The sequence below is a fragment of the Eschrichtius robustus genome, chromosome 19, assembly GCF_028021215.1.
Source record: "Eschrichtius robustus isolate mEscRob2 chromosome 19, mEscRob2.pri, whole genome shotgun sequence".
NCBI lineage: Eukaryota > Metazoa > Chordata > Mammalia > Artiodactyla > Eschrichtiidae > Eschrichtius > Eschrichtius robustus.
In genome coordinates this window covers 68,056,110-68,082,373 of record NC_090842.1, presented here as the reverse complement: position 1 = coordinate 68,082,373, position 26,264 = coordinate 68,056,110, and the positions used below count along the sequence as shown (strand labels likewise).

Here is a 26,264-nt window from a genome sequence, read left to right as displayed (position 1 = left end):
TAAAATACTTTTTTTTTTTTTTTTGAACTGTAGTTTGTTTGTTTTAATTTTTATTCATTTGTTTGACTGCACCGGGTCTTAGTTGCAGTGTGATCTTTAGTTGCGGCACGTGGGATCTAGTTCCCCAACCAGGGATCGAACCCAGGCCCCCTGCTTTGGGAGCATGGAGTCCTAACCGCTGGACCACCAGAGAAGTCCCTCCTGTAAAATACTTTTTACTCGTTTTTTCCTGTAAAATGTTAACACAAAGTATTTTTCTGTAAGGATAAGGTTGCTTTTTGGTTTTTATTTGTTTTTAAAGTTTATCTCGTCTTTATTATGATTGAGAGTCAAAGCACCAGATCAATTTCATATTATCAGTACAGATTCTGTACCTGTATGTTTCCTCTGTGGTGTAGTATGACCCTGTGAAACCCACTTGAAAGTCTACACGTCTGTATGATGGCAACAGGAATAAGACCAGGACCTGCACATTCTCGCTGTGTCCTCACATGGTGGAAGGGGCTGGGGAGGTCTCCGGGGCCTCATCTGTAAGGACACTAATCCCATTCATGAGGGTGGGCCTCCCAGAGGCCCCCACCTCCAAATACCATCGCACAGGGCATTAGGATGTCAACATAGGAAGTTTAGGGGGACACAAACATTCAGACAAAGAGCTAACAAAAGTCATTGATTCTGTATATAAGGAGCAATCTGTATAAACTGGGAAAATGTCTTAAAAGGATATGCACATACTGTTACTTTGGGGTCCCTCTGGAACATGGGATTGGAGAGATGGGGAAGGGGATGTTTCTTATTAAGAAGAAAAATCAAACCCAAAAAAACCCAGTTGCCAAGTATAAGAAAATATTTGAACTTGCATTCTTCTCTTTAAGGGCCCCCAAATTCCAGTTTTACCAATAACAAAGTAGTAACAAATGCTAGAAATATAGGCAACATTTTCTCTGACTCCAACAGACTTATAAAGTTACTGTAAAGATCCTGTGAAGATATTTTAAAAGATAGTGTAATTTGTATACAATTTACATACTACATGTACTGTATATATTTTGTTTCATTTAGTAAGGAATATTTGAAAGCTATTTAAATATCTGAAAAAAATAAGTGCAAGACTTCCCAGCCAAGGAGCAGGCAGTTAGAATTGTAAGATTGGAATCTGCAAAAACCCATCGTTCATTCATTCATTCATTCATTCATTCATGCTGTGCCAGGTCTCAGTTGTCGCACGTGGGATCTTTGTTGCGGCATGCGAACTCTTAGTTGTGGCATGCATGTGGAATTGAACCCGGGCCCCTGCGTTGGGAGCACGGAGTCTTACCCACTGGATCACCAGGGAAGTCCCCAAAACCCATCTTTTAGAATTGGGTCAGAAAAGTAGCCTCTGTCTCAGCACCTATGTCTTTGAATGCAATTGAGAATGTTTGCCAAAAAAAAAAAAATCTGCATTGAAATGTTTTGTTTGTTTTTAAACCACTTTGTTGAGGCAAGATTGACACATAGAAAGCTGCACATTTTTAATATGTACAACTCGCTGAGTTTGAGGATAAATACATACTCATGAAACCAGCACCCCCCATCAAGACCATAGACTTATCTATAAGTTCCCCAAAGTTTCCTCCCTTCCCTCTTTAGTATTCTTACTTTTTTGGCAGTGAAAGCACTTAGCATAAGACCTACCTTCTTGTCCGACTTTAAGAATGCAGTGCAGGGAATTCCCTGCCGGTCCAGTGGTTAGGACTCCGCGCTTTCACTGCTGAGGGCCTGGGTTCAATCCCTGGTTGGGGAAGTAAGATCCCACAAGCCGTGGGGTGTGGCCAAAAAAGAAAAGAATACAGTGCAGTTTTTTTAGCTATAGGCACCGTGCTGTACATTAGAACTCCAGAACTTACTCATCCTGCATTACTGAAACTTTGTACTCTTTGATCATCACCTCCCCATTTCCCCCTCCACTGGCCCCTGGAAGCCACCATTCTACTCTCTATTTCTAAGAGTTGGGACTACTTTAGATTCCACATATAGGTGAGATGGATCATGCAGTGTTTGTCCTTCTCTCCGGCTTATGTCACTTAGCATATGCTTCGAAATGTTTGGGTTTTCATATACCTGAAGATTTCCACTGCTGAGTCTTGCGCAATTTTCAAAACTTGAAGGCATTTAAGGAACCGCTGGTGCAAAATGCAGGTCAATAACAGATCAGGGTGAACAACCTGGGGAACAAGAGCCGAGCCTGCCTAGCGAGGTAAGCGCCCCTGCCAGTCACTCAGCCACTAAATCCGTTCCTCTGCCTTCGAGGCTGGGTGCGCTCACTTGAGAACTTGCTGCTGTGAGCCGGCCTGCATTTGAGTCTTTGCTCAAGGCTGACTAAGCAGTTCCCGGCTGTTTCCCGCAAGTATTACCAGGTGTTTTCCGTGTTTTATGGGGCCTTGGCGTCTCCCGCTTAGGAGAGCCCTGCGTCGGGACTTCACCATCTCCACACAAAGCAAAATACCACTCACAGAACCCTTTACACAGTTCAGTTAAAAATCTTCAAAGTTGGTGCAAGTTAAAGAACGTGTGATAGTATTATATATTATTCAACAGATACCAAATCTCCAAGGGGCTTTTGTTGCTGGTAGAATTTAAATGGAAAGGTTGAGCCGTGGGTCAGCGTCAGCACAGCGAACGTTCATTTGGCGTTTACAAGGCACCTCACATTCTGAGCGCCGTCCTTGTGCCATCCTTTTTAACCCACGTCACGGTCTGTGAGGTTGGTTTTGTTGATGTTTCCCTTTTAAACATGGGCAACTGAGACATAGAGGGGTTAAGTAACTAGCCGAGGTTTCAGAGCCGGTGAGTGGACGGAGTCCTGAATTCAGCCTTCGGGGTAGTTGGACTTTTTTGCTTCCTGATTTGAGTCTATGCTTTGAAAAATCCTAAGGCTGCCAGATATTTAAATATACCTTCTGTTAGCCTCAGATTCTGGGGGTCAGAGTTTGAATTGAATAAATGTTCAAAATACATTAGGTTGTATCAGCATTGTACACTGAAATCATAAAAATATGCTACATAAAATTCCACCAGCAGTGCATGAGCAGCAGACCCAGTCGTAAGCGGGCTTGCAATGCCTCCTCGATATTTGCCCGCTTCTCTGAGATGGCACCTTGATTCTCTTTTTGTAATTGTGGTGTAGTTGACAACATAGTGATTCACAATTTTTAAAGGTTATACTCCACTTATAACTATTGTAAAATGTTGGCTGTATTCCCTGTGGTGTACAATACACCTTGATTCTCAAAGGCATCTTATTAATGAAAAGCCTTATCATAGTTTTCATTCTAATTATACACTCATCTTCATTTCAGAAAAAAAGAATTCGGTTAGTTTGTTTGTTTTAAGTGAACATTCAACATGTAGTGAACACTAAAAGCAAATAGAAATCCTTAGAACACACTTTGGGGTTTAGTCATGTGATGTTCACCTCCAGGTTTATTTCCCCATTCTTTTTTTTTTTTTTTTTTTCCCTGGGAGAAAGAAGGATTTATCATTACTTGCAGGAAGTGATGCGAACACTGGGGATCCTTCCCAAAGCAGTGTCTCCTATTTCCCCATTCTTGTGCTGAGCCAGGGCACTTGACTATCCTCGTGGTAAAAAATGCTCTGGTACCTATTGTGCGTGGAACAGTTTAGCCTCCGTTCTTTATTGTTTCTAATTGATGTCACATATTTCTCTTGTGTGTACCTCCTGTCACCGGCACAAAATTGCCAGTTCTCCAAGGGTAGAGGCTCTCTATTTTTCTCTTTTCTCTGAAGTTTACGATGTAATGAGGCCCGCTGTCCAGTAATTAACTAGATTTCCACATCACTGGGTATTTTCCCTTACATATAATCTCCTACCTAAAATGAAGAGGGGGTAACCCTTAGGCCCCTATATTAACTTGCAAGGACTGCCATAAGGAGAACACCACAGGCTGGGCAGCTAAAACAACAAACAGTATACTGTTCTGGAGGACAGAAGTTTAAGACCAAGGGGTGAGTGGAGTTGGTTTCCCCTGAGGCCTCTCTCGTTGACTTGCAGACAGTCGCCCTCTCGCTCTGTTGTCACATGGTCCTCCCTCTGCGCTCACCCATCCCTGATTTCTTCCTCCTCTTACAGGAATACCAGTCAGATCGGATCAGGGCCCAACCGTGTGACTTCATTGAACTTTTAGTCACCTCTTTGAAGGCCCCGTCTCCAAAAACATTCACCTTCTGGGTACAGGGGGTTAGGGCTTCGACGTGTGCATTTGGGGGGCAGGGCCTGAGCACTGGTCCAGCAAGAATGTGGTTTTGTCGTTGCAGAGCTTGGTGACATTTGGGGATGTGGCTGTAGAGTTCTCCCCGGAAGAGTGGGCGTGGCTGGACTCTGCTCAGAGGAGTCTGTACCGGAGTGTGATGCTGGAAAACTACAGGAGCCTGGTCTCGCTGGGTAAAGGCCCCTCCCTCCCTCCTCATCACCACGCCCTGCGCCGTCCTCTTCCTTCAAGCCAAGGACAGACCCACAGCATGACCACGTCCCGTTTCTTCTTACATATTTAGGACTTTGTGTTTCTAAGCCCAAAGTGATCTCCTCATTGGAACAGAGGAAGGAGCCCTGGGCGGCGAAGAGAACGTTGACAAGAGGTGGGTGTCCAGGTGAGCGTGGGAGACCCAGGTGGGGTGAGGCCGTGGCGGTCGCAGCTCCGCGCCCTCAGACACCTGGGATCATCAGCAGACTTGAGCCTCTGGCCTGGAGGGAAAATCAAGGCCTGGGCTTTGCAAATTCTCCTTCTCCCCATCTCTTCTCTCCACCTCTGCTTCCCCCCCACCAAGTGTAACTTTTTTGTTTGTTTGTTTGTTTTTGTGGCCACGCCACGCAGCCTCTGGGATCTTAGTTCCCCAACCAGGGATCGAACCCGCGCCCCCCTGCAGTGGAAGGCAGGGTCCTAACCCCTGGACCACCAGGGAAGTCGTGTTACAACTCTTGTAACTCTTGTCCTCGCCTCTGGATCTCATGTTTTCCCAGCACCCGTCTTACCCTTTTGCCTTTCACACTTACACAGTCGTCATTTTCTTTAAAAATCTTCGGCTGATTCTGATGTAGTTTTTACTATCTTATTTCTCTTCGATGAAATGACTTTCATTTATAGACTTCTTTTAACTGATTGTTACTGCGCATCAGCTTTCAGTGAGCCCACCAGGTGGTGGCTGGGAAGATGAGCCTAAGCCATTAGAAAACTAACCATCCCGTAGGGACGATAAGACATTTCTGTACACATAAGTGCAGTAGAAAGTGCTGTCCTACATATGATTAGTGTAAATAGGTACCTAAGAGGAAGAAAAAAGTCATTCCCGGTTTCAAGCCAGGGAAACAAGGCACAAGAGTAGAGCCTTGAGCAGAAAGGTGAGAACAAGAAGAAAGAGATTGGTAGTTCAGGAGAGGATTTGTTTTGGGCCGTGATCCGCCTGGGGTCTAGGCGGACTTCCCCCGTGCAAACAGGCTGCACACAGGTGGACGATTGGCTCTCAGAAGGAAAGGACGCTGATTCTGATTTGATGGAATGTTCTTGCAGATGTTGTGATGCAGATATCATCATATTTATACCACTTGGGCGTACAGAGATTTCAACCACAACACTATTTCTGGAATAGCAAGTTAACCAAGTAAGACAAGGAATCAGAATTACAGATTTCTTTTGGAGGTTCCTGTAATAGGAAATGACTACCGTTTCTAAAGAATTGAGAATCTTGTAAGACCTCTTTGTTCAAACCATACTTCGGCAGAAAAGTTTGTGTCAACAGGACAGTTTACAAACTGTGACGACTCACATGGGTCATCGTATGGCCCAGGAGAACTGGAATGGCGTTTTGGGGGAAAGTTTGCCATTTATCATGGTACTAAATCACATTCTCTGAGCTAGTTTTCTGAGACAGAACTGTTTTTTCCCCTTCTGTTGACCCTTCCTCTCTTGCTGAGACTGAAGTTGATTTTGAAGACTTGTACTTTTAAGGCCAGGATCTGAACATTGGTTAGTTAGCATTGTAATCAAAAAAAAAAAAAAAAAGAGCTAGAGAAGAAATTTTTGCTAAATAAAATGGAGAAAGAGTCAAAGTGAGACTTCCATAATAGCACTGAGATAAGGATCATATAGCGTTTCCTTCAATAGGCTCTGCCCCCTCTTTGTCTATTTTGGCCACATTTTATCTTAGATTTAAATCTCTATGAGCTCTCTCACCTCCTGCACTTCGATCTCTTTCTCCAGTCTCCTGCTAAAACCATAACATGCACTACTTGGTCAACATTTAGGTGTGAAAACTCACATTGTGTCCTGTAGGATTAAAGCTACGCAAATTTGTGAATGGAATGCCAATTGGTCATATAAAACAGCTTTCGAAACGGTATACTTTTTTTGAGGATTTTTTCCTGTCTGATTACGTTTTGGAAGATTTCTTCATACTAGTATGTAATCGAAGAGATATTTACCTTCTTAAAAATATCTTTTAGACTCACGGGCTGTGCCAGAGACCAAGGAGTTATTTTCAAAGAAGAACTTCTGTGAAGAAAAGTCATCCCAGGCGGTGCTAATGGAGAGGCCCACAACCTGCAGTCTGGAGTGCTCCGTTCTAGGGGAAGACTGGGGTTACAGTGCTGTGTTGGAGAGGCATCTGGTGAGTCAGGGTGTAAATGGAGGGGGAGACATGCTTACAGATAAGTTGCATGAGGTAGACTTGGCGAGATTCCTAGTAAGGCACTTACACAGGCAACGCTGATGACTCCCAGGAGCTTCCTTGTGTCCTTCACAAAGAAACCCTTCCTTAGGAAAGCGATCTTGTCTGCAGGAAGTGTGGGAGAAGTTTCCATTGGAATCCAGGGCTGCTTACCGACAGTGTCCCCCCCAGAAGAGAGAGTACCTGCAGTCTTGATACACACAAGGGGGGACACTGGGTCACAGCAAGTCGTAAACAAGTCTGTTTAAATCAGAAATGTTCGACTTGTAATGGATGTGAGAAAACTTTGAATAGGATCTCAACCCTTCCTTTTCATCAGAGATTTCATACGAGAGAAAAACCCTCTGCAGACTTAATTGAACAACGTGTGTTGAATGTCAGGAAGCCTCCAGTGAACTTGAGAAAATCCATACCCTCTGTACCTTCATTCTCCTCCAAGAAATTATAGATTCTCCATGGCACAAACAGTTTCCCCTATTTTTCTTTTCTTTCCCCCTAAATATATACGACATAACTAACTCAGTCAGCATGTGACCGGGATCACTCAGAACCTAGTGAGAATTCTTGGTACAGAGTGCCTCTCACAGCATGTGGATGCAGCCCACCCCGCAGAGCCATCGTGGGTTCACAAGCACGGTTTGATGAAAAACGTGTTTGTACCATTTCAGGGCTTGGTGACCATCACGAACATGGCTGTAGACGTCTCCCAGCAGCCAGGCCCAACTCGGAAGAGTTTCCGTAAGAACATCGTGTGGGAGGACCACAGTATGGGGGCAGTAGGTAAGGACGTTCCTCTCCCAAATCTGAATCTTCAGGAGCCCCCATTTTCGTTCCTCAGTTTTGAATTGTGTGTGTGTTTGGGAGGGAGAGGTGTGGCGGGGTTGTCTTCCAAAGCATTGGGTTGAATTTTTACTCGCAATTCTTAAGAGTGTGACGTTTGTAGAGTTGAAAGTTCATATCTTTGTCATACTTGAAGCATCATCTTCAATATCCTTAAAATACTCTTCACTTTTCTTCCTGGTCCTTCCTGTAATAAAGCACTGTTCCTTCAAAGCCAAGGAATTGGTTGTCCACTTAAGAATGCCAAGGGTGTGACCGAAACCCCTGTCTTTTCCCATGTGCAGGACGTTGTGTGTCTGAGCCAGACTTGGTCTCTTTGCTGGACCTTGGGAAGGAACCCTGGGTGGTGAAAGGAGAGCTGGCAAGAGGCCCGTCCCCAGGTGAGCGCGGGAGGCCTGGGGTGGAAATGCCACTGCAGGCCAGAGTGTAGTTCTCACCAAAGAGGCCAGGTGCTCCCTAACGTACAGAGAAAACCCACCACGTCCTCGGGTCTGGAAAGAAGATCGAGATCCGAGCTTTCAAAATTACACTGTTCTCTCCTCCTCCTCCCCTTCCCCTCCTCCCCCTCTTCTCCCCCTCCTCCGCCTTCCTCCCCTCCTCCTTGCCCCCCACCCCACCTTCTCTTGGTGGATAACTCCTCCCTGTAGCTCTGCTCCTGTCCTTGGCCACTCAGACATGGATCAACCACTTGGTTCCTTAAATGATCTCTTCCAGACCCCGAGGGTTTCTGGAGCTGTCTTCCAAAGGTCTGATGTTCGTGGTCAGATGGCCACTCACTTCGTGATGCATCCATTCCTGTAAGAACCACAAATTGAAGGAGGGAGCCACTCGGCTTGACATTGGCAGGCGATTGGAGAACGAGGGAATTTACACCTCTGTCCTCAGCCATCAAATATTTACTCCCATGGAGGGGATGACATGTGCATGGATGACTTGCATAAACCAGAGCTTGTGAAGTTCCCATCATGGCCTTACAGAGGCAAAGGAGAGGGTTCCCCCCAGAGAATCCTTGTCTGGGTTGGAGAGAGTGGGCAGACGGATTGCAAGAAGACGTGGGCGGAGGGCCATTTCTTCGATACACAAGGAAGGAAAAGAAACTTCTTTTGAAAATAATGGTTTTCAGAAAGTGTAATCCTGTCACCTGTCTGGGAAAGGAATAGAAAATCATAACCCGTAATCACAATATGTTAACAAGACAACTTTAGGCCCTTCAAGCCCTGATGAACACATATGTTGTTTTACGTGGTAGAAATAGAGTTTGCATTCCGTCCTGTGTACTGATGTTTTCACATGAGTTCCGTGTTCTGTGTGCCACTGCTCAGTTAGGTTGCATCACATTTCTTGGTGTTAAAAATATACTTATAATAGGCACCTTTATGTTAGTGAAGGCTGTACATTTTGGGGATGCCTGTATCCCTGGAAGTGAAAATCTGCTGGGCTCTGAGAATTTTCTGTTCTAGTGACTAGCAATGAACAGATGACTAGATGTATGGGTTTAATTGCATCATCATAGCATTGGGTAGTTTGGTGAAAATGTTTAGCTTATTATTTGGTGAAAGATTATAGCCTAAAGTTATTTTTATATTATGAAAATGAGTTGAATACATTCCCCAAATTTTGTTATTGTCTTTATCCTTTTGTAAAATGTCCCTCATTTATATCCATTTCTCTATTTGTGTCTTAAATTTTTTTTGTTTTTGATTTTTTTTTTTTAATATTTGGCTGTGTCCGGTCTTAGTTGTGGCATGCAGGATCTTTCATTGCGGCGTGCAGGCTTCTCTCTAGTTGTGGCGTCTGGGTTTTCTCTCTCTAACTGTGGTGCACAGGCTCCAGAGCGTGTGGGCTCTGCAGTTTGCAGCACACAGGCTCTCTAGTTGAGGTGCACAGGCCCAGTAGTTATGACCACGCAGCATGTGGGATCTTAGTTCCCTGACCAGGGTTCAAACCCACATGCCCTGCATGGGAAGGCAGATTCTTTACTACTGGACCACCAGGGAAGTCCCTATTTTTTTGTTTTTTGGGGTTTTTTTTTTTTTTTTTTTTTTTTTGGCTGTGCTGCACAGCATGTGGCATCTTAGTTCCCAAACCAGGGATCAAACCTGTGCCCCCTGCAGTGGAAGTGCAGAGTCTTAACCACTGCACTGCCAGTCCAGTCCCAGTGGGTTTTTTCTTAATGTAAACATTAATTTTTTAATGTATTATCTCAAACTGTCTTTCACATATGGTAATTATTTTTCTTTTCACTAGAATTTTTAAAATTGTACATAAAATTTAAAAAAAAATTTTATAGTCTAATATATTACTATCTTTATGATTTCTGCTTCTATTTGTATCCTTAGAAAGTAGACAGAAACTTCATCTAAGTGGCTGTCTAGTATTACAATATATGGAAATACCATAATTTACTTAACTAATTTACTGTTGAGGATATTTGAACCTTTAGGTTTTTTCCGGTTTTCACCTGTAATAAACGGTGGTCCAATTTGTTCATATCTCTTTGCATGATCAAAGTATACATGTTTTTTAAGTTTCATGAACATAATAACAGGCTATAATACCATTGGTAAACAATATATGAGAATACCTGTTTCCATACATCTTCACTAATAGTATTTCAGGTTTTTTTTTTATATTTTCCAAGCTGTGGGGTGAAAATTGAGTTTTGTTTAATTTTTATTTTGCAGACTACTTGTGAGGTTGGGAATACATGTGTTTAAATCCATTCAGGGTTTATACTCTGTTAGTGATGTCTTCATGCCCATTGCCCACATTTCTGCTGGGTCATATTTCCTTGCCTGTATATAGCATGAATGTAAATCCTGTTTTATAAATGTGATATTTTTTCCCCCAATTTCCTGTGGCTTGAAAGGTTGCATGTGGTGTTTCTTGCTATCCAGTATTTTAGATTGTGTGGTAGCTTCATTTATAGAAGCTTTAGCTTTGATTTTTGTTTCATTCATGGTTTTTTGTTTTTGTTAATAGATATATTACTCCCATTTGTACTGTATGACAAATTTGTTTGGTCTTGTTTCTGTTGCTTATTTAATTCTTCCTTGTTTCTCTCCATGAATACATTATTAAGTCTTCCTGTCCATGAACACAGGATGTCTTTCCATTTATCTAGCTCTTAATTTTATTAAGCAATGCTTGTAGTTTTCAGTGTACAGTCTTGCACCCTTTAAGGTAACCTTATTCCTCAATAATTTATTCCTTCACTGCTATTTTTCATGGAATTATTTTCATAATTTCCTTTTCAGATTGTTCATTCCTAGTGTATGGAAATACAGCTGATTTTTGTGTGTTGATCTTGTATACTGCAGTTTTGATGACTTGATGTATTAGCTCTAATACCTTTCTTGTGGATTGTTTAGGGTTTTCTATATATGGGATGATATCATCAGCAAGTACAGTTTTTTTGTTCCTTTCTAATTTGGATGCCTTTTATTTCTATTTCTAATTGCTCTGGCTGGAACTTCCCAGGTATCTTTGTCTTGTTATTGACCTAAGAAGGAAAGCTTTCAGTGTTTAGATGCCATTTAAAAAAAAATACTTTATTTTCCTTTTTTAAAGATCATCTTTTCCCAAACATCTGACTCTCTGCATCATCTCTCTCCCCAACACCACTTTCATCTCTGTACGTTTATTGTGATATAGCTCTACTTGCACAAGTTTTTGGTACATGCTAAGTGATTTAGCAAAGGGATTTCAGACATAATCATTCCTCCCTGCAAGCTTGTAGTCTGAGGTAAGCTATATACCCGATCAGTGGTTGTATGATGTAATTAAATATAATATCAGCACTCACTATTTTTATAAAAACAGTCTCTCCAGAATGAGAAATTCCATTACTAAATGGCCAGAGAAGAAGTGAGGATTTTGTCAGGCTTGCAGAAGCAAGCAGGTCAGTGTAAAAATGATTTCTATGTGACCGCTGAACTTTAGCGATCAGTTGGCGCCATAGGTTCTGTTGAAATCAGTCAAATAAGATACGGTTGACAGAAACACCGTTTCTGGTTGTAGGGGAGTGATTGGGCTTTCAGGCCTCTTAATGAACGTTATAGAATACACTGTCCTTTTGTGTTTGGTGAGCTTCTTGGAACAACTTTGGTGACATGATGACTGCCCTGGCATCAAAGCTGCATAGCCAGGGGTGAGAAAGGGTGAAGAGAATGAGTGTCATAGACTGTATTTTTAGGTGATGTGATTGCAGAACATTTTTCCGACTCCTGACGCTTCTGATGAGTGACTGATTCCACATACATTTAACTTTTTTTCTATTCACCTCTCTTGGGTTCCCATATGAACCCAGTCTGGGGTCGTCTTACATACATTGTAGACTGCATTTTCGCATGTTTTAGAGGTGCACAATTTATGTGGTTTAATTAGGGTTTAATTCACCAATTAGTGAGTTTCTTCACAGTTTTCCTTTTAGTAGATTCCTTTTTTCCCAGCCTATAATAAAAGAAATGTTTGTTTCTTGTTTATTTTCTTGATATCTTTCAGGCCAGCAGTCTATACATGAAACCCAGGAGTTATTTCCAAAGCAGGATTCATTTGCTGAAGTGGTAATGGACAGAACTTCAAACAGTAACCTAGAGAGTTCCACTTTCAGAGGAAGCTGGGATTCTGAGGGTCTGTTTGAAAGGAAGCTGGCAGGTCAGAAAACACAATTCAGGCAGGAGGCAGTCACTCACAACAAAACCCTCTCTAAGGAAAGAGAGTGTCCATATAACAAATCTGGAAGATGGTTCCACTTGGACATTTCAGAAGAGAGAGTTCACCGCTGTGATTCAGTTAAGAACACTTTCCCCCCAAGTTCAGTGGTAATAAAACATGCAGGAATCTATGCAGGAAAAAAACTTTTCAAATGTAATGAATGTAAGAAAACCTTTACCCAGAGCTCATCCCTCACCGTGCATCAGAGAATTCATACTGGAGAGAAGCCCTATAAATGTAGGGAATGTGGAAAGGCCTTCAGTGACGGCTCATCCTTTGCCCGACATCAGAGATGTCACACCGGCAAGAAGCCCTACGAATGTATGGAATGTGGGAAAGCCTTCATACAGAACACATCCCTTATCCGTCACTGGAGGTATTATCACACTGGGGAGAAACCCTTTGACTGCATCGACTGTGGGAAAGCCTTCAGTGATCACATCGGACTCAATCAGCACAGGAGAATTCATACTGGAGAGAAGCCCTACAAATGTGATGTGTGTGACAAAGCCTTTAGGTACGGCTCATCCCTGACTGTCCATCAGAGAATTCACACAGGAGAGAAACCATACGAATGTGACGTGTGTAGAAAAGCCTTTAGCCATCATGCCTCGCTCACTCAGCACCAAAGGGTGCATTCTGGAGAGAAGCCTTTTAAATGTAAAGAATGTGGGAAAGCCTTTAGGCAGAATATACACCTTGCTAGCCATCTGAGGATTCATACTGGCGAGAAGCCCTTCGAATGTGGGGAATGTGGTAAGTCCTTCAGCATCAGTTCCCAGCTGGCCACCCATCAGAGAATTCATACTGGAGAGAAGCCATACGCTTGTAAGGTCTGCAGCAAAGCTTTCACCCAGAAGGCTCACCTGGCGCAGCATCAGAAAACTCACACAGGAGAGAAACCCTACGAGTGTAAGGAATGTGGGAAGGCCTTCAGCCAGACTACACACCTTATTCAACACCAGCGAGTTCACACGGGAGAGAAACCCTATAAGTGCATGGAATGTGGGAAGGCCTTTGGCGACAACTCCTCCTGCACTCAGCACCAGAGGCTTCACACTGGCCAAAGGCCCTATGAATGTATTGAATGTGGGAAGGCCTTCAAGACAAAGTCGTCCCTCATCTGTCATCGCAGAAGTCACACTGGGGAGAAACCTTACGAATGTAGCGCGTGTGGCAAAGCCTTCAGCCATCGGCAGTCCCTTAGCGTCCATCAGAGGATTCACTCTGGAAAGAAACCGTATGAATGCAAGGAATGCAGGAAAACCTTTATCCAAATCGGACACCTCAATCAGCACAAAAGAGTGCACACGGGAGAGAGACCCCACAACCATAAGAGAAGCAGAAAGGTCTTCAGGCAGAGCACACACTTTGCACATCAGAGAATCCACACTGGAGAGTCACCTGCACGCCCCTCTTTACCTGCTACATCAAATCCTGTGGATCTGTTACCCAAGTTTCTCTGGAATCCATCCTCACTCCCATCACTCTAGTCCGGAGACATTGTGACTCAGATAGACCTCTCCAGCAGTTTAAAACCTGTTCTCTCTCTTCTTTCTGTCTATTCTGTTCTTGTCCTGTACACGTTTGTTTTTCACGTTGTTGCAGTTAGAACGTGAAGATTTTTGTTTTAAGTGAAAATAGAATTCATTTACTCCTCATGTAAACACTTATGTTGAGATCCTTCATATTGGTTAATGCATAAGATGTGTGTAGCACAATGGCTGGTCCATACTAAGCATTCAGTAATGTTAGCTCTTTTAAAAACATTGTTTTCAGACATTGAAAAGTTACCATAGGCAACTCTGACTGAAAATGATGCATAGAGTGAAGCTAAGAGAAGCCGGATATTAGATCAGGAACAGGCGTTTCAAGATAATCAGTGAGGCTTTGCCTGTTCTGGTTTAAAACTTGATTCCATAATGTTGAGTTAGTATTATGGCTTCTTATTTATCTGCATAAAGTGTAAGGTGCTGTGACCTTGGTGAGAAAATTACATCTGACAACAGTCTTAGAAAGTGTGTAGAGAACATGGGTGAGGAGGCCACCTGGAAGAAAAGAACTGAAACAATCAGAGGAAAAGACAAGGTTCACCTGCGTACAGTTAAACCTTCTGACATGTTACTCAAGAATTAGAAATTTTGGCAAGATTTGATCATTTAAAGTCACCTGGGCTTATGCGTGAATTCCATTAAACTTTCAAAGAACCACTAACCTTGAGGCAGACTGAACTTGACTATGACTCATGGCCAGAGCCTCACTGACTGTTTTGTATGGCCCATGATCTGATTTTTAAAAATTATGTTAGGGCTTCCCTTGTGGCGCAGTGGTTGAGAGTCAGCCTACCGATGCAGGGGACACGGGTTCGAGCCCTGGTCTGGGAAGATCCCACATGCCGCGGAGCAACTAGGCCCGTGAGCCACAATTACTGAGCCTGCGCGTCTGGAGCCTGTGCTCCACAGCAAGAGAGGCTGCGATAGTGAGAGGCCCGCGCACGTGATGAAGAGTGGCCCGCACTTGCCGCAACTAGAGAAAGCCCTCGCACAGAAACGAAGACCCAACACAGCCATAAATAAATAAATTCATTAAAATAAAATTATTTTAATGGAGGAACAAGTGAAAAGAGTAATAGCTTAAGACAACATGAAAACTATATGAAATTTAAATTTCAGTGTCCGTAAATAAAGTCTTATTGGCTCACAGCCATGCTCATTTGTTTACATACTGCCTAGGGCTGCTTTCACTCTACAATAGCAGACCTGAGTAGCTGCAGCAGAGACAGTATTGCCCGCAAAACTTCAAATATTTACTATCTCTCCTTGTGCAGAGAAAGCTTGCCGACTCCTGCTCCAGTGCAGAGAAAAATACACAAAAGTTTCTAATTATTTCTATGAGGATAATACAACTCTTCCATCAAAAACAAGAAAAACTATAAAGCAACTTATGAATAGAAGTGAAAGAATGTTATTAAACTGTTGAACAATAGGAAATGTCAATAAAAAGAGAAATGCTATGTTTTTCTAGATGAAGTAATACTGTTAAAATGTTTGTAAATTGTCACTCCCAACAGAGTCCCCAGTAGGATGTGTTTGCTCTGACAGTTTTAGTTGAAAACCACGCAAGGAAGGATGATTTGTCAAACATAGCAGGACATTTAAAAAATGTTTTGGTGGGACTTTCCTGGCGGTCCAGTGGTTAGGATTCTGTGCTTCCACTGCAGGGGGTGTGGGTTCGATCCCTGGTGGGGGAGCTAACATCCCCCATGCTGCGTGGTGAGGCCAAAAAAAAAAAAAAAGAATCGTTGAAAAAATGTTTTGGTATGTAATAAGATTAGTGTTTCATTATTGGGGAAATGATGTTGTAACAATTGATTATCCACTCTCCAAAAAGCGAAGCATACCTAGACCTTACAGAGAGATATAATACAGTTGTATTTATTGGCTCTAATTATGAAATAATATGTTAGAAGCAAACACAGAAAGGAGGAAGGCTTTACTGAGTAGGACATGGAGCCCTGGAAGACATGAAGAGAGTAAGCTGGCCTGTACAAAGATTTAAATAAACTTCGATATGGTGAAAGTGTCAAAAAAGATGTAAGAGACAACTGGCAGAAAATACACAACACATACGAAAAAATATGTCGTTTAAGAACAGAGTGCAATGACACAAAGCAGTCGGGGAACTAGGCAGTGCTTACCAACAGGGGTGTCACAGTGGAAGAACTCAAAGAAAATTTGTTAGGTTCTTAACCTCATTGCTCAGAAAATTACAGATTTAAAACGACTCTTCTTGACTCGCAGATGGATTAAAATCTAAACTGCAGTTAATTTCCCATACTAGTTATCATTGTGGGAAAACAGGAGGTTGTTCATCATTACCAGTGTAGATTTGTCTCCTCCTGTTTGGGGTGGCAATATGGCATGACCTCGCCACACTATAAATATGCATTCCTTTTGAAACAGTAATTCTAGATCTAGGAGTTTCATCCCAATGGAATAAATATATAGATATAAATAATGTTTATTGCAAAATCTTTTTAATTACAACAAATAGGATTTCAGTATCCTGCCAAGCAGATTGATTAAATTGTGATTATTCAATACAGTATTGTTCAGTTAGCAGAGATTAAGCTCTACATATGCTCCTATGGAGTATTGTCTGTCCACAATATATTAAATGCAATATGTGATTTGCAGAACTTTATGTGTAAAATAATCTTGTAGTCATAGAGTCAAAATTAATATTGAATATATATGTGTGCGTGTATATGTGTGTGTGTGTATATATATTTTTTTCAGTATATATGTTGAAATCTGTTTTTGTCTTTAACACATGCGTTTCCTAGCTCTTTGTTGGCACTTTGCCTCCATTCTGTATTGTTCTGTTGGACTGCCAGTCACACATGGCACTAATTAAGCCAGTCAGGTTTTTCATTCTTTGTATTTTGACCAGAGACACGGGGCAAATATGAGGCTTTATGTATGGGCCATAAGGGATGTTTTCTTTTAGTCAGTATTCATTTTGATTGGTTGGGCCACTTGTTGTAACAGCTATTATAAAGATACGGAACATCACTCCTGGACCGCAAATAGGTGGAATTGAGTCAACCTTTGGCAGCAACCTAAAGATTTCTGCATCTCTACCTGTCTGATCCATTAAAATGATTCCTGCATCCTCACATCCTAGTTTTGTTTGGTTCTTTAAATCTTCAAGGTATCTGGTATCCTTTCAATATTTAACTTCTAAGTTGGAGTCATCTTTTATTCTCATATAGAAATTGGTACTAGAGGATGATTCTCAGACTACAGAGAAGCAGAATATTAAGGGCTGATTGAAAGAGATAGGTTAAAAGACAGAGAAACTTGTAATCCTGTGTTGTGTTAGGAAAGGATACACATGATGCAGCAGGGTCCAGCCCACTGCACACGAGGGGCTGGATAGCTCTTACCAAAAACTAAAGGCAGCAATGCTAGCTCCAAAAGTTAAGTGTGATGCTTGTTTACAATGAAATTAGATAATTAAAAGTGAAAGGCCACTTGAAATTCTGACCTTAAGAAAGGCATTGAAGTCAGATCTTTCTATGATTGTGTTGGGAGTCTTCTTAGCTGCTTCTAACCGCGGGGCTGGCAAATCCTGAAAGCCAAGTGCAACAGTAGATCCAGGTGTTTGCTGAGCTACGATACTTACTGAATTCCCAACCTCGCCACTTCTCTTAAATGAAAGTGAAGTGTTGGGAAAGATTTGAATCCATGTAACTGGAATGGGGCTATCAGGAAAGATTCAAGCATCTTAGAAAACTTTGACTTTCTCAAACCTTAAGAAACCTCCCTACTCATTCTCTTTGCCATAAATCTGTGACAAAACTCTTGAGTCTGCTTTTCTAGTCCCACCATTATTGCTTTCTTGGATTTAAAATGACCTATAGTTTGAAATGCAGACAGGGAGGAGATTCACGTCATCCAGAAATATTTAATATCCTTTATTATACTATCAAAAATCTAGGACACATTTTTGGAAATGTCATTTTGAGGGTTAGAATCTACATTGCGTAATATGTAAGGACTTGAAAGAATTCAAGAGTTTATAGTGCTGGAGTGGATCATTTATGTCCCTACCCCCGACTTATCTTTTGCAAGTTCCCCTGTCAGGGTCCAGTAGCTTTTCTATGTTCTTTTGACATGAAGTACCAGCATATTAAAAATCTGTCTCCTTTAGGTACTGGGATTTCTCATGACAGTGATTACATTTGGAAAGTGTACTGAACTAGGGCATGTGCAGTAGCTGGAGTATAGGGCAACGGTTAATCATGAGAATAAAATGAAATGGTCACAACACAGAAATCCTAAGAATGTTCTGATATCTGATACTTTTACCTTATTTCATCATTGATCCCCAGGGTTGAAACTGCACTAGGGTTTTATTTTAGTTAGAAGCACTCCATGGCATGGCATCAAAGTCCCACATCGACTTGAGTCAACAGAAAGGAGACTGAGTACTCTTGAAAGATTGTAATCTAAGTCTCTATGAATATTTCCACTGGAATTCCTGAATGACGTATTTGTGCAGAGTGAGGGCTCCTGGGGGGATTCTTATCTAGTGTAGCTTGTAGCAGGTACAATGACCACAAACCCATATGGTTATTTTCCAAGGTCCTGGGTATGTAGCATTTGTTAATGATACCTATGATATGATTAGACAACTGCCCAAAGTTTGTGCTTCCCTTTCTGTTGCCTGAAAATGGATTCCAGAATGTGACTGCCGAGGCACATCCTGCATTACTCAGCCACTATTGCTTCCAGTTCTGGCTGTGGTTTGAATAGGAAAAATGTGTGTCACTCAGGGCTCGGTTATTAAGAAGAGGATGTACCACCCAGCTGGAAGAAGAAGAATCTCAATTGTATGGAATGGCAAAACTGCAAGATGGAAGAACTCTGGGCCCCTAAACCGCTATTTGGAGGAAAGCCATCAGTCACTCAGGAGCAACAGCAGTGGATTATTATGTTGAGTGAAAAACAAACATATGTGCAGGTAATGACACTTGGGTTTTAATTGTGATAGCAGCTGCTGTAGTTCTATCAATGTGGTATCTTTGACTACTGATAGAATCCCTATTTTAACTCACTGAATCACAGAGTAAGGGCTGTGATAGTATGTTCATTAGCTGTTGTGTAACAAACTACGCTAAAGCTTAGTGGCTTAAAACAAACATACATTTGTCATCTTACAACTTCTTTGGGTAAGGAATCCAGGCATGGCTCAGCTGGGTGCCTCTGGCTCCTGGGGTCTTTCAACAAGACAGCAGTCATCTGAAGGCTTTATGGGAGGAGAATCATCTTCCAAACTCACTCATTAAAACTGTTGGCTGGCCTCGGGTCCTTGCTGGCCTTTGGCTGGACACATCAATTCCTTTCCACATGGGCAGCTCACAACATGGCAGCTGGCTTCCTTGTAAGTGAGCAGGCAAGAGAAGGGTACCCAAGGTGGAAGCCGAAGCCTTTATGTAACCTAATATTACAAGTGGCATCCTCTCATCTTTGTACTTGGTTAATTAAAAGTAGGTCACTAGGTCCAGCTCACTTCCAAGGGGAGAGGATTACATGAGGTTATGAATAGCAGGAGGCGGGGATCATTTGGGAGCCACCTTAATGGATGCGTACCACAGTCTGCCCTCCGGCCCCTGGTGATTCATTTCCCTTCGGCATACAAAACTATCACCGGCTTCCAACGCCCCCTCCCCAAATCGCATCTCATTATAGCATCAGCTCAAAGTCAAGAATCTTGTCATGTAAATTAAGTCCAGATGCTGATGAGGCTCATAAGACGTCGTTTCTTAAGTACAGTTCCTCTTGATCTGTAGACCTTTGGAAATAAATTATCTACCTCCCCTAGACCCCAGCGCGCGCGCGCGCACACACACACACACACACACACACACACACACACCCCGCAGCGCACACACCACACACACACCCGTAAGTGCACAAAGCACCAGGCAAAATCCAAATCTCCGCTCTTCTATCCCGAAGGCTCCGCCCCTAGACCCGCCTCTCCTAAGCTCCGCTCACTTCCCTGGCTTTTCCCCTTGCTCAAGGCGCCCGCGCGCTCCACGTTCTTGCGACCCCGCCCACCTCCGGCGGAGGCGCGGGTGAGCGGCTACTCGGGTCTCGGTTTTCAGTGCCTGACAGCTGCGCCTGCGTACTCCGAGCCCGGCGAAGGCTCCCAGAAGTCCCCGGGACTCGGCTCATTTCATGGAGGCCGCCAAAACTTCGGGGACCCAGAAGCTAAAAGGCTTCTAGGTAGCTCTATTCCGGACCAGGAGGCACCAGTAGGGGACAGAGGGCAGTGATCACCAGGCCGGGGAGAGGAACCCTGCCTAGCAGCCTAGTCCTCAGATTTCAGAAAGCCGCCGCCACCCCTGTCTGCACTACGTTTCCCAAAGGCCCTTGCGCTGGGAGGACACGCCCACTTCCGACGAGGACTTGAAACCCGGACGTGAGCGAGTCTGGCCGGTTCTGAGGAGAAAGTCTGAGTGGGGCGGCGGCGGCGGCAGCGGCTGAGCCGGGCGCGGGGAGGCGCCGAGAGGGCAGCGTCCCGGTCTGCATGCGGGGGCGGGGGGGTCGTGAGCGTGCGCCCGTGACTTGGCTACTGTGACCGTCAGCGCGTGGTGTGTGTGTGTGACCGGGAGGAGGAGGCAGGTACGTGTGTGAATGGGGGGGAGAGTGTGTGCGGGTGTGAGATGTGACTGGTGGGGCGCAGAGGAGGCAAGTGTGTGACTGGGGCCCGTGTTTCTGCGCGTGTCTTTTGTGCACCTGGCACGTCCCAGCAGCATGTGAGCGACGGCGTGTATTGGGACGAATGAAGGATTTTACGTGGCTGAGAGCTGGAAACGCCTACGGAGGAGACCACCCCCCGACACACACCCCAGCCCCCCACACACCCTGACTCCACCACCAAGAACCCAGTGTGGCCCAAAGCCCTGGAGTCCTGGGAAGGCGCCTGGTTGGGCCGGTGCGGCTGAAGCATTTCTTGCCTGCCCCGCCTGGAGGGTGTGGAAATCGGGACACTACACACGTCCACGGGACTAAGTATGGAGGTAAGAGTGGCAGACGGCCTCGGTACGGCTGCAAGAGTGAAAACTAAGGTTTGGGGGTGCTGTTCCTGGGCCCAAGTGCTGGAGGAGGATGTCCCTGGCCGCAGAGTCTGGTGGACCCAGAAGTCCAAAGATTTGGACGGTCACCTCGGGCCGGAGGGTGGAGCTGAATTCAGGGAGGGGTCTTGACTTGCCCAGAGTCTCCTAACCAGACACTCCCCTTCCAGGTCTGTCTGCGTATCTCCAAGGACCCAGGGGAGAGAGCATTCCCCATTAGAACATTACCTCTGAGTGCTGTGCTGCTCTTCAAGGAGGACCTCAGTATTTAATATTTTTATTTTTTAATCTGTTAAGAGTCCTGTCCCATATTATCACTGTGGGATGCGACTTGGGAGGAAGGCGAGATTCACAGCTTCATCTGGAAGTGCTGAGGGATCCCAGCCTTTCCATGGCTTAGTCACCTTTTAGTAGATGAACAGAAATACTCCCCCATTTCTATCTCACACTTCTCTGTCTCCCGCTACCGCCCCCCGCCCCGCCCCTAGCCAGAGTGAGTAGAGAGAGAGAGAGGGGAAAGAAGCACTGCTCATAGCCTTATTGTTCTTTGCTTGTTTTACTGCGTGCAGTAACAATAGGTAATGTTTACTGAGCGCTTACTGTGGCCCAGACATGGTTCTAAGATCTTTTGGTGATGGTAACACCAAACCTCACAACATTATGAGGTGGAAACTATCTTATCTCCTTTTTATAGATGAGGACACTGACGCGTAGAGAGGACAAGTAATCACTAGTAAGTGGAGGAGCCAGGATTCACATCCAGGACAGGCTGACTCCAGAGTCCCCTTCTGTACTGGCCCTGATGTAATCCCCTCAACAACTGCTTGAGGTGGGTATTCTTAACCACTTTTGACAGTTGAAGAAGCTGACCCTAAGAGTTCAGATCCCAAGACCTCCACTGAGCAAGTTCTTTTTTCTTAAACTTTCTGACCCAGTTTCTGTTATGTAAAATGAAGATGATATTCTGTACCTCATAGGACTGTTACGAGGATTAAGTGAGCTCATACATGTAAAGCACTTCGCGTAGTCTCTGTCACATAGTAACTAGTGCTCCGTAAGCGTTCATTCTTACACTCATCATTATAATAATGCTTTGAAAAAGCAGTGGAGTTTAGTGGAAAGAAACCAGAATTAAGTCAGATATTTTTATCCTCTTCCTGATTGAATAAGCTTGGCTGGAGGCCTGGGGGTGGGGTGAGGTGGCCAGGGACTTCTTCAGAACTATAGTTTGTCAGAAAGCAAAAGGAGAACTTGGGTCTCCTGACAGTTTTTTGGTCCAGCTATCTGTAAGCCACATGGACTCTATTGTAACAAAGGTAATACCTCTTTCTGGGGAAGATGGCTTTTTTCAAGTCTCGTAGACTCTTTATAAGTCCTGAGTAGTTAGTTGCACATGGGGTGTTTTTTTTGTTGTATTCTGGCGTCTGCTTGAGCATATAGCTTGGGTGGTAGAGTCACGCAGACCTAGGTTGATGAGTGGGCTCCATTATTTACAGGCTGTGTGACTTGTGCAAAAGACTTCATCTCCCAGAGCTTTCACATGTGAAACAGTGACAGTATTCCCTATTTTCATTGAAGGTCGTGAAGGTCACATCAGAGTGTGAATATATGCAGCACGCCTAATACATCTCTGTTGTTAATGAATGGGTGGCTTTGAGCAAGAGAGAGATTGTCCTCAGCCTGAAAATCCAGAGCAGAGCAGAACCCCAGCTGTGAATTATAGGTTTCCCAGGGAGTGCCTGGGCTGTGAGAGGAGGGTGGAGTAGGAATAAGGGAGTGAGAACAGAGGGAGCTGAAGGGAAAAGTTTCTAGGTTTTGATTATTCGAGCTACTCACCGTTCTTAGAGTCTCTCACTAGAGTCTCTCACCGTTCCTTTCTCTTCCTCCCAGCTGTGCCCTCTCAGGGTGAAGCCCTTCTCCATGTGAGGAGCCAGGAAAAGGAGAAGGTGATGGGAATTGAACTTCTTAAAGCCATGTCCCTGGTTAGTATTCCCTTGCTTTTCAGGATTTGGTAATGTTTGTTTCCTTCTGAAAATTGTCCCACTTTGAGGCCTGGCTCCTATTTCCTCTCTTTCTGATGAGTAATGGGGCTATAGGTAGCTTCAAACAGCCCAATACACTCTTACAGAGCTTCCACTTTTTCCTGTTCAGTGTTTATTCTTCACTCAAGAAATGACCCACTGTGAGCCCTTCCCTTGTACTCATTTTTTTCATAAGTATCTGACAATACAGAAATACAGTCCTTAGAGGAGATTTGAGAGCCACGATCTGCCTAGTCCCTAAATCCCCATCCTTGCTCTCAGAGAGCTTACTATCTGTTGGAGAAATGAAAAGGTAACAAACACTTATTTTTACAGTGTGATCAGTGCTGCAGGTGGAGAGTGGACTTCCTGTGGAGTGGAGGGGAAGGGCCATTAATAGCCCGAATGAGTGCCTTTGGGTGAATTACAAGAAGGTGCCCCTTCATCTGTACTGATGAAGCTCTGTGATAGGCCACAATCTGGCAGGAGGAAATCTGCTTATTTTAGCTCCTTTTTGCCACCTTGGTGAGAAATCCTGCACAGTCTTACTCACTGTTGGAAGGAGGAGGCATTGGGAGGGCTTGAGTCACAGAGGAAGGGATTTCTGAGTTGCATATTGAAGGAAGTGGAGGAGATCTGCAGGCGCAGGTGAGATGGGTGACGTTTTTGCCACAGTAAACAAAGATTTCCCCTCCCTACTTGACTGGAGCCATAAGTGTCTTAAAATGCCAGGGAATGTACTACATCCTTTTTTCTTTCTAGGATGAATACCATAATCTATTTAATCAGCCCTTTGTTGTTCCATAGTTAAATTGTTGCCAATATTTTACTATTTAATAGAGAGCGTTGCAGTTATCATCTTTGTATTTGAATTTTTGCCCTCATCTCTGATTTCTTTGGACTAAATTCCTAATTTTTCATTTCTTGCAGATGAGAGTTTCTCACACTTACTCTACTCCAGAATGTTTTTAATATTAATATCTTATTGACCAATAATAGAACCTTAAGAACTATAACTCATGTTCTGATTAAACTGCTGAACAAGTGTCACCAGCAAATTAATTATCATAAAACTATAAAAATTGGTACATAAGTTTTAAAATCTAATCAAATGAAAACAACTTAGAATATTGAAAGTGTTTTATCTTACATCAAAGACACAATAAGCAACTTAAAGCAAAATACCTTTTTTTTAAAAAAAAAAACAGATTTAATGCCACAGAACATGTACTACCAATGGAACTTGTTTCTTAGAGCATATATACATTTTAAACAAAAGCATTATTGTTATTTGTCAGAAGAAAATATTTTAAGAGTGCCAGAGTATGGTATAAAGGTTAGTAACAAGGACTCTGGAACCAAACTGCCTGGGTACAAATTCAAGCTCCACCATATACTAGATATATCACCTTAATTTCAGTTCCCTCAACCATAAAATGGGAATAATAATAGTACCTAATTTATAGGACTGTTGTGAGTATTAATGAGTCAATATATTTTAAGTGTTTAGAAAAGTACTTGGCACATAATAAACACTAACTATATGTGCTACTGAAGAACTACAATATGATGTTTAATGCACAAGAAGCCCTGAACATCTGGAGTGTTTATATTTCCAATGGAATATTAGTTTTAAAAATAATAACATTTTGCACTGAATTTGGGAGAGTCCTGGTTCTGGGTAATGGACTAAGCAAGCTCCACCTGTCTTTCCCACTGAAAGCTGGGATGCATGCATGCATGAAGCATGCATGCTCCAGAATGCATGAAGAAGCAATTTGAAGTCTCTAAAAAGTACATAACAGGCAGATTGGGAAAGAAGCCCAAAATGTGAAGTCCCACCAAACCTGCAGTGTGATTACCTTTTTTTTTCCTCCCAATATCTCTTAACATGGATTCAACAAGGACAGAACTCAGAAGTAGGCATTGGCATGGATAGAAAGAACTGCAGGAGAAACTTCTAGTTTAGACTCAAGAAGTGGGAAAGGGATCTAATGCTCAGAATGAGGGGGAGGGGAGCAGAAATCCCCCTTTTAAAGTGGTAAGTGCACAATGGAATGGAATAAATAAGGCCCAGTTATCTGGCCAGAGAACGAAAAAGGGGAGCCCCCTGGGAAACAAAGTACTGGAGAGATCCCAGAGAGGGAGAAAGTCACCCACATCAAGTTGTTTATGATCTCATAAGCAGCTCACTCAGAGCTGCTCATGTATGTATCTGACCCTGAAGAGCATACCATAGTCTATGAGCATGAACTAAGGTCTCAGGCTGGCCTTAGACCAGGCTGACCACTGACTGGTGCATAAGTAGGACAAAGGTGAATATCACTGCACAGAGTTGAAAATGGAACTGCTGTTGAAACCACCACCCACAGAAAGCTGGTTAGAACTTGCAGCCTGAACAAAATATCAGCCAACATTCTCCATAGAATTTAAACAAGACGTAGAGTCTCATAATATCCAGAATGTCAGGAATATAATCCAAAATTACTCAGCTAATGAAAAGCTAGGAAAATTTCAATTCGTAGGGAAAAAGGCCACCACTGGATACTAACGTTGATGTGACACCGATGTTGGAATTATCTGATAAAGACTTTAAAGCAGCTGTTATAAAAGTGCTCCAACAAGTAAAGTTGAACATTCTTGAAATGAGTGGAAAGATAGTCTCAGCAAAGAAATAGAAAATATGAACAAGAAATGAAAAATACAGTAACCAAAATAAGCTCACTGGATGGACTAGTGGCACAATGGAGATGACAGAGGAGAGAGTTAGTGAACTTGAGGATAAACAGAAACTAATCTGAATAACAGTGAGAAAAAAGATTGAACAAAGCCTCAGGGTCCTATAAGACAATACCAAAATGTTTAACATTTCTATCATTGAAGTCCCCCAAAAAGGAGGAGAAAGTGAAGTGTAGAAAAATTTGAAGAAATAATGGCTGAAAAATTACCAACTTTAGTGAAAGACATAAACATGTGCGTCTATAAAGCTCATCAAACTCCAATATGATGAACCCAGAGAAATCCCTACCCAGAAATGTCATAATCAGACTGCTGAAACTAAAGACAAGGGAAAAAAAACTTCAAAAGCAGCCAGAGAAAAACTGTGCTTAACATACAGGACAACAGTGATATGGATAACTGTGGGTTTCTCATCAGAAACCATGGAAGTCAGAAAAGTAGAACAACTTTTTTAAAGTGCTCGAAGAAAAGAACTGTCAACCCAGAATTCTATGTCCAGTAAAAATAGCCTTCAAGAAATAGTTTCTCATGTGCACGAACACTAAGAAAATTCATAGACAGATTTTTAAAAGAACTGT

At 43.1% G+C, this 26,264-nt stretch overlaps 1 protein-coding gene across 6 annotated transcripts in view; it reads left to right on the top strand.

The window, feature by feature from the left end:
* Window positions 1-26,264, top strand: part of ZNF470 (zinc finger protein 470) — an 81,370-nt gene that overhangs the window by 3,529 nt on the left and 51,577 nt on the right. For 2 of the 6 annotated variants that reach the window (XM_068529273.1, XM_068529272.1), the window contains exons 1-3: window positions 20,487-20,872; window positions 21,621-21,755; window positions 22,817-22,908. In XM_068529273.1, the coding sequence (XP_068385374.1) occupies window positions 22,876-22,908 (33 nt within the window). In that variant the 5' untranslated portion in view covers window positions 20,487-20,872; window positions 21,621-21,755; window positions 22,817-22,875. Of the gene's footprint in view, window positions 1-4,317; window positions 4,445-4,554; window positions 4,651-6,499; window positions 6,664-7,391; window positions 7,504-7,847; window positions 7,944-8,285; window positions 8,361-12,066; window positions 20,873-21,620; window positions 21,756-22,816; window positions 22,909-26,264 lie in introns of those variants that run through there. The other 4 variants (XM_068529270.1, XM_068529271.1, XM_068529275.1 and 1 more) reach the window with 4 other exon arrangements.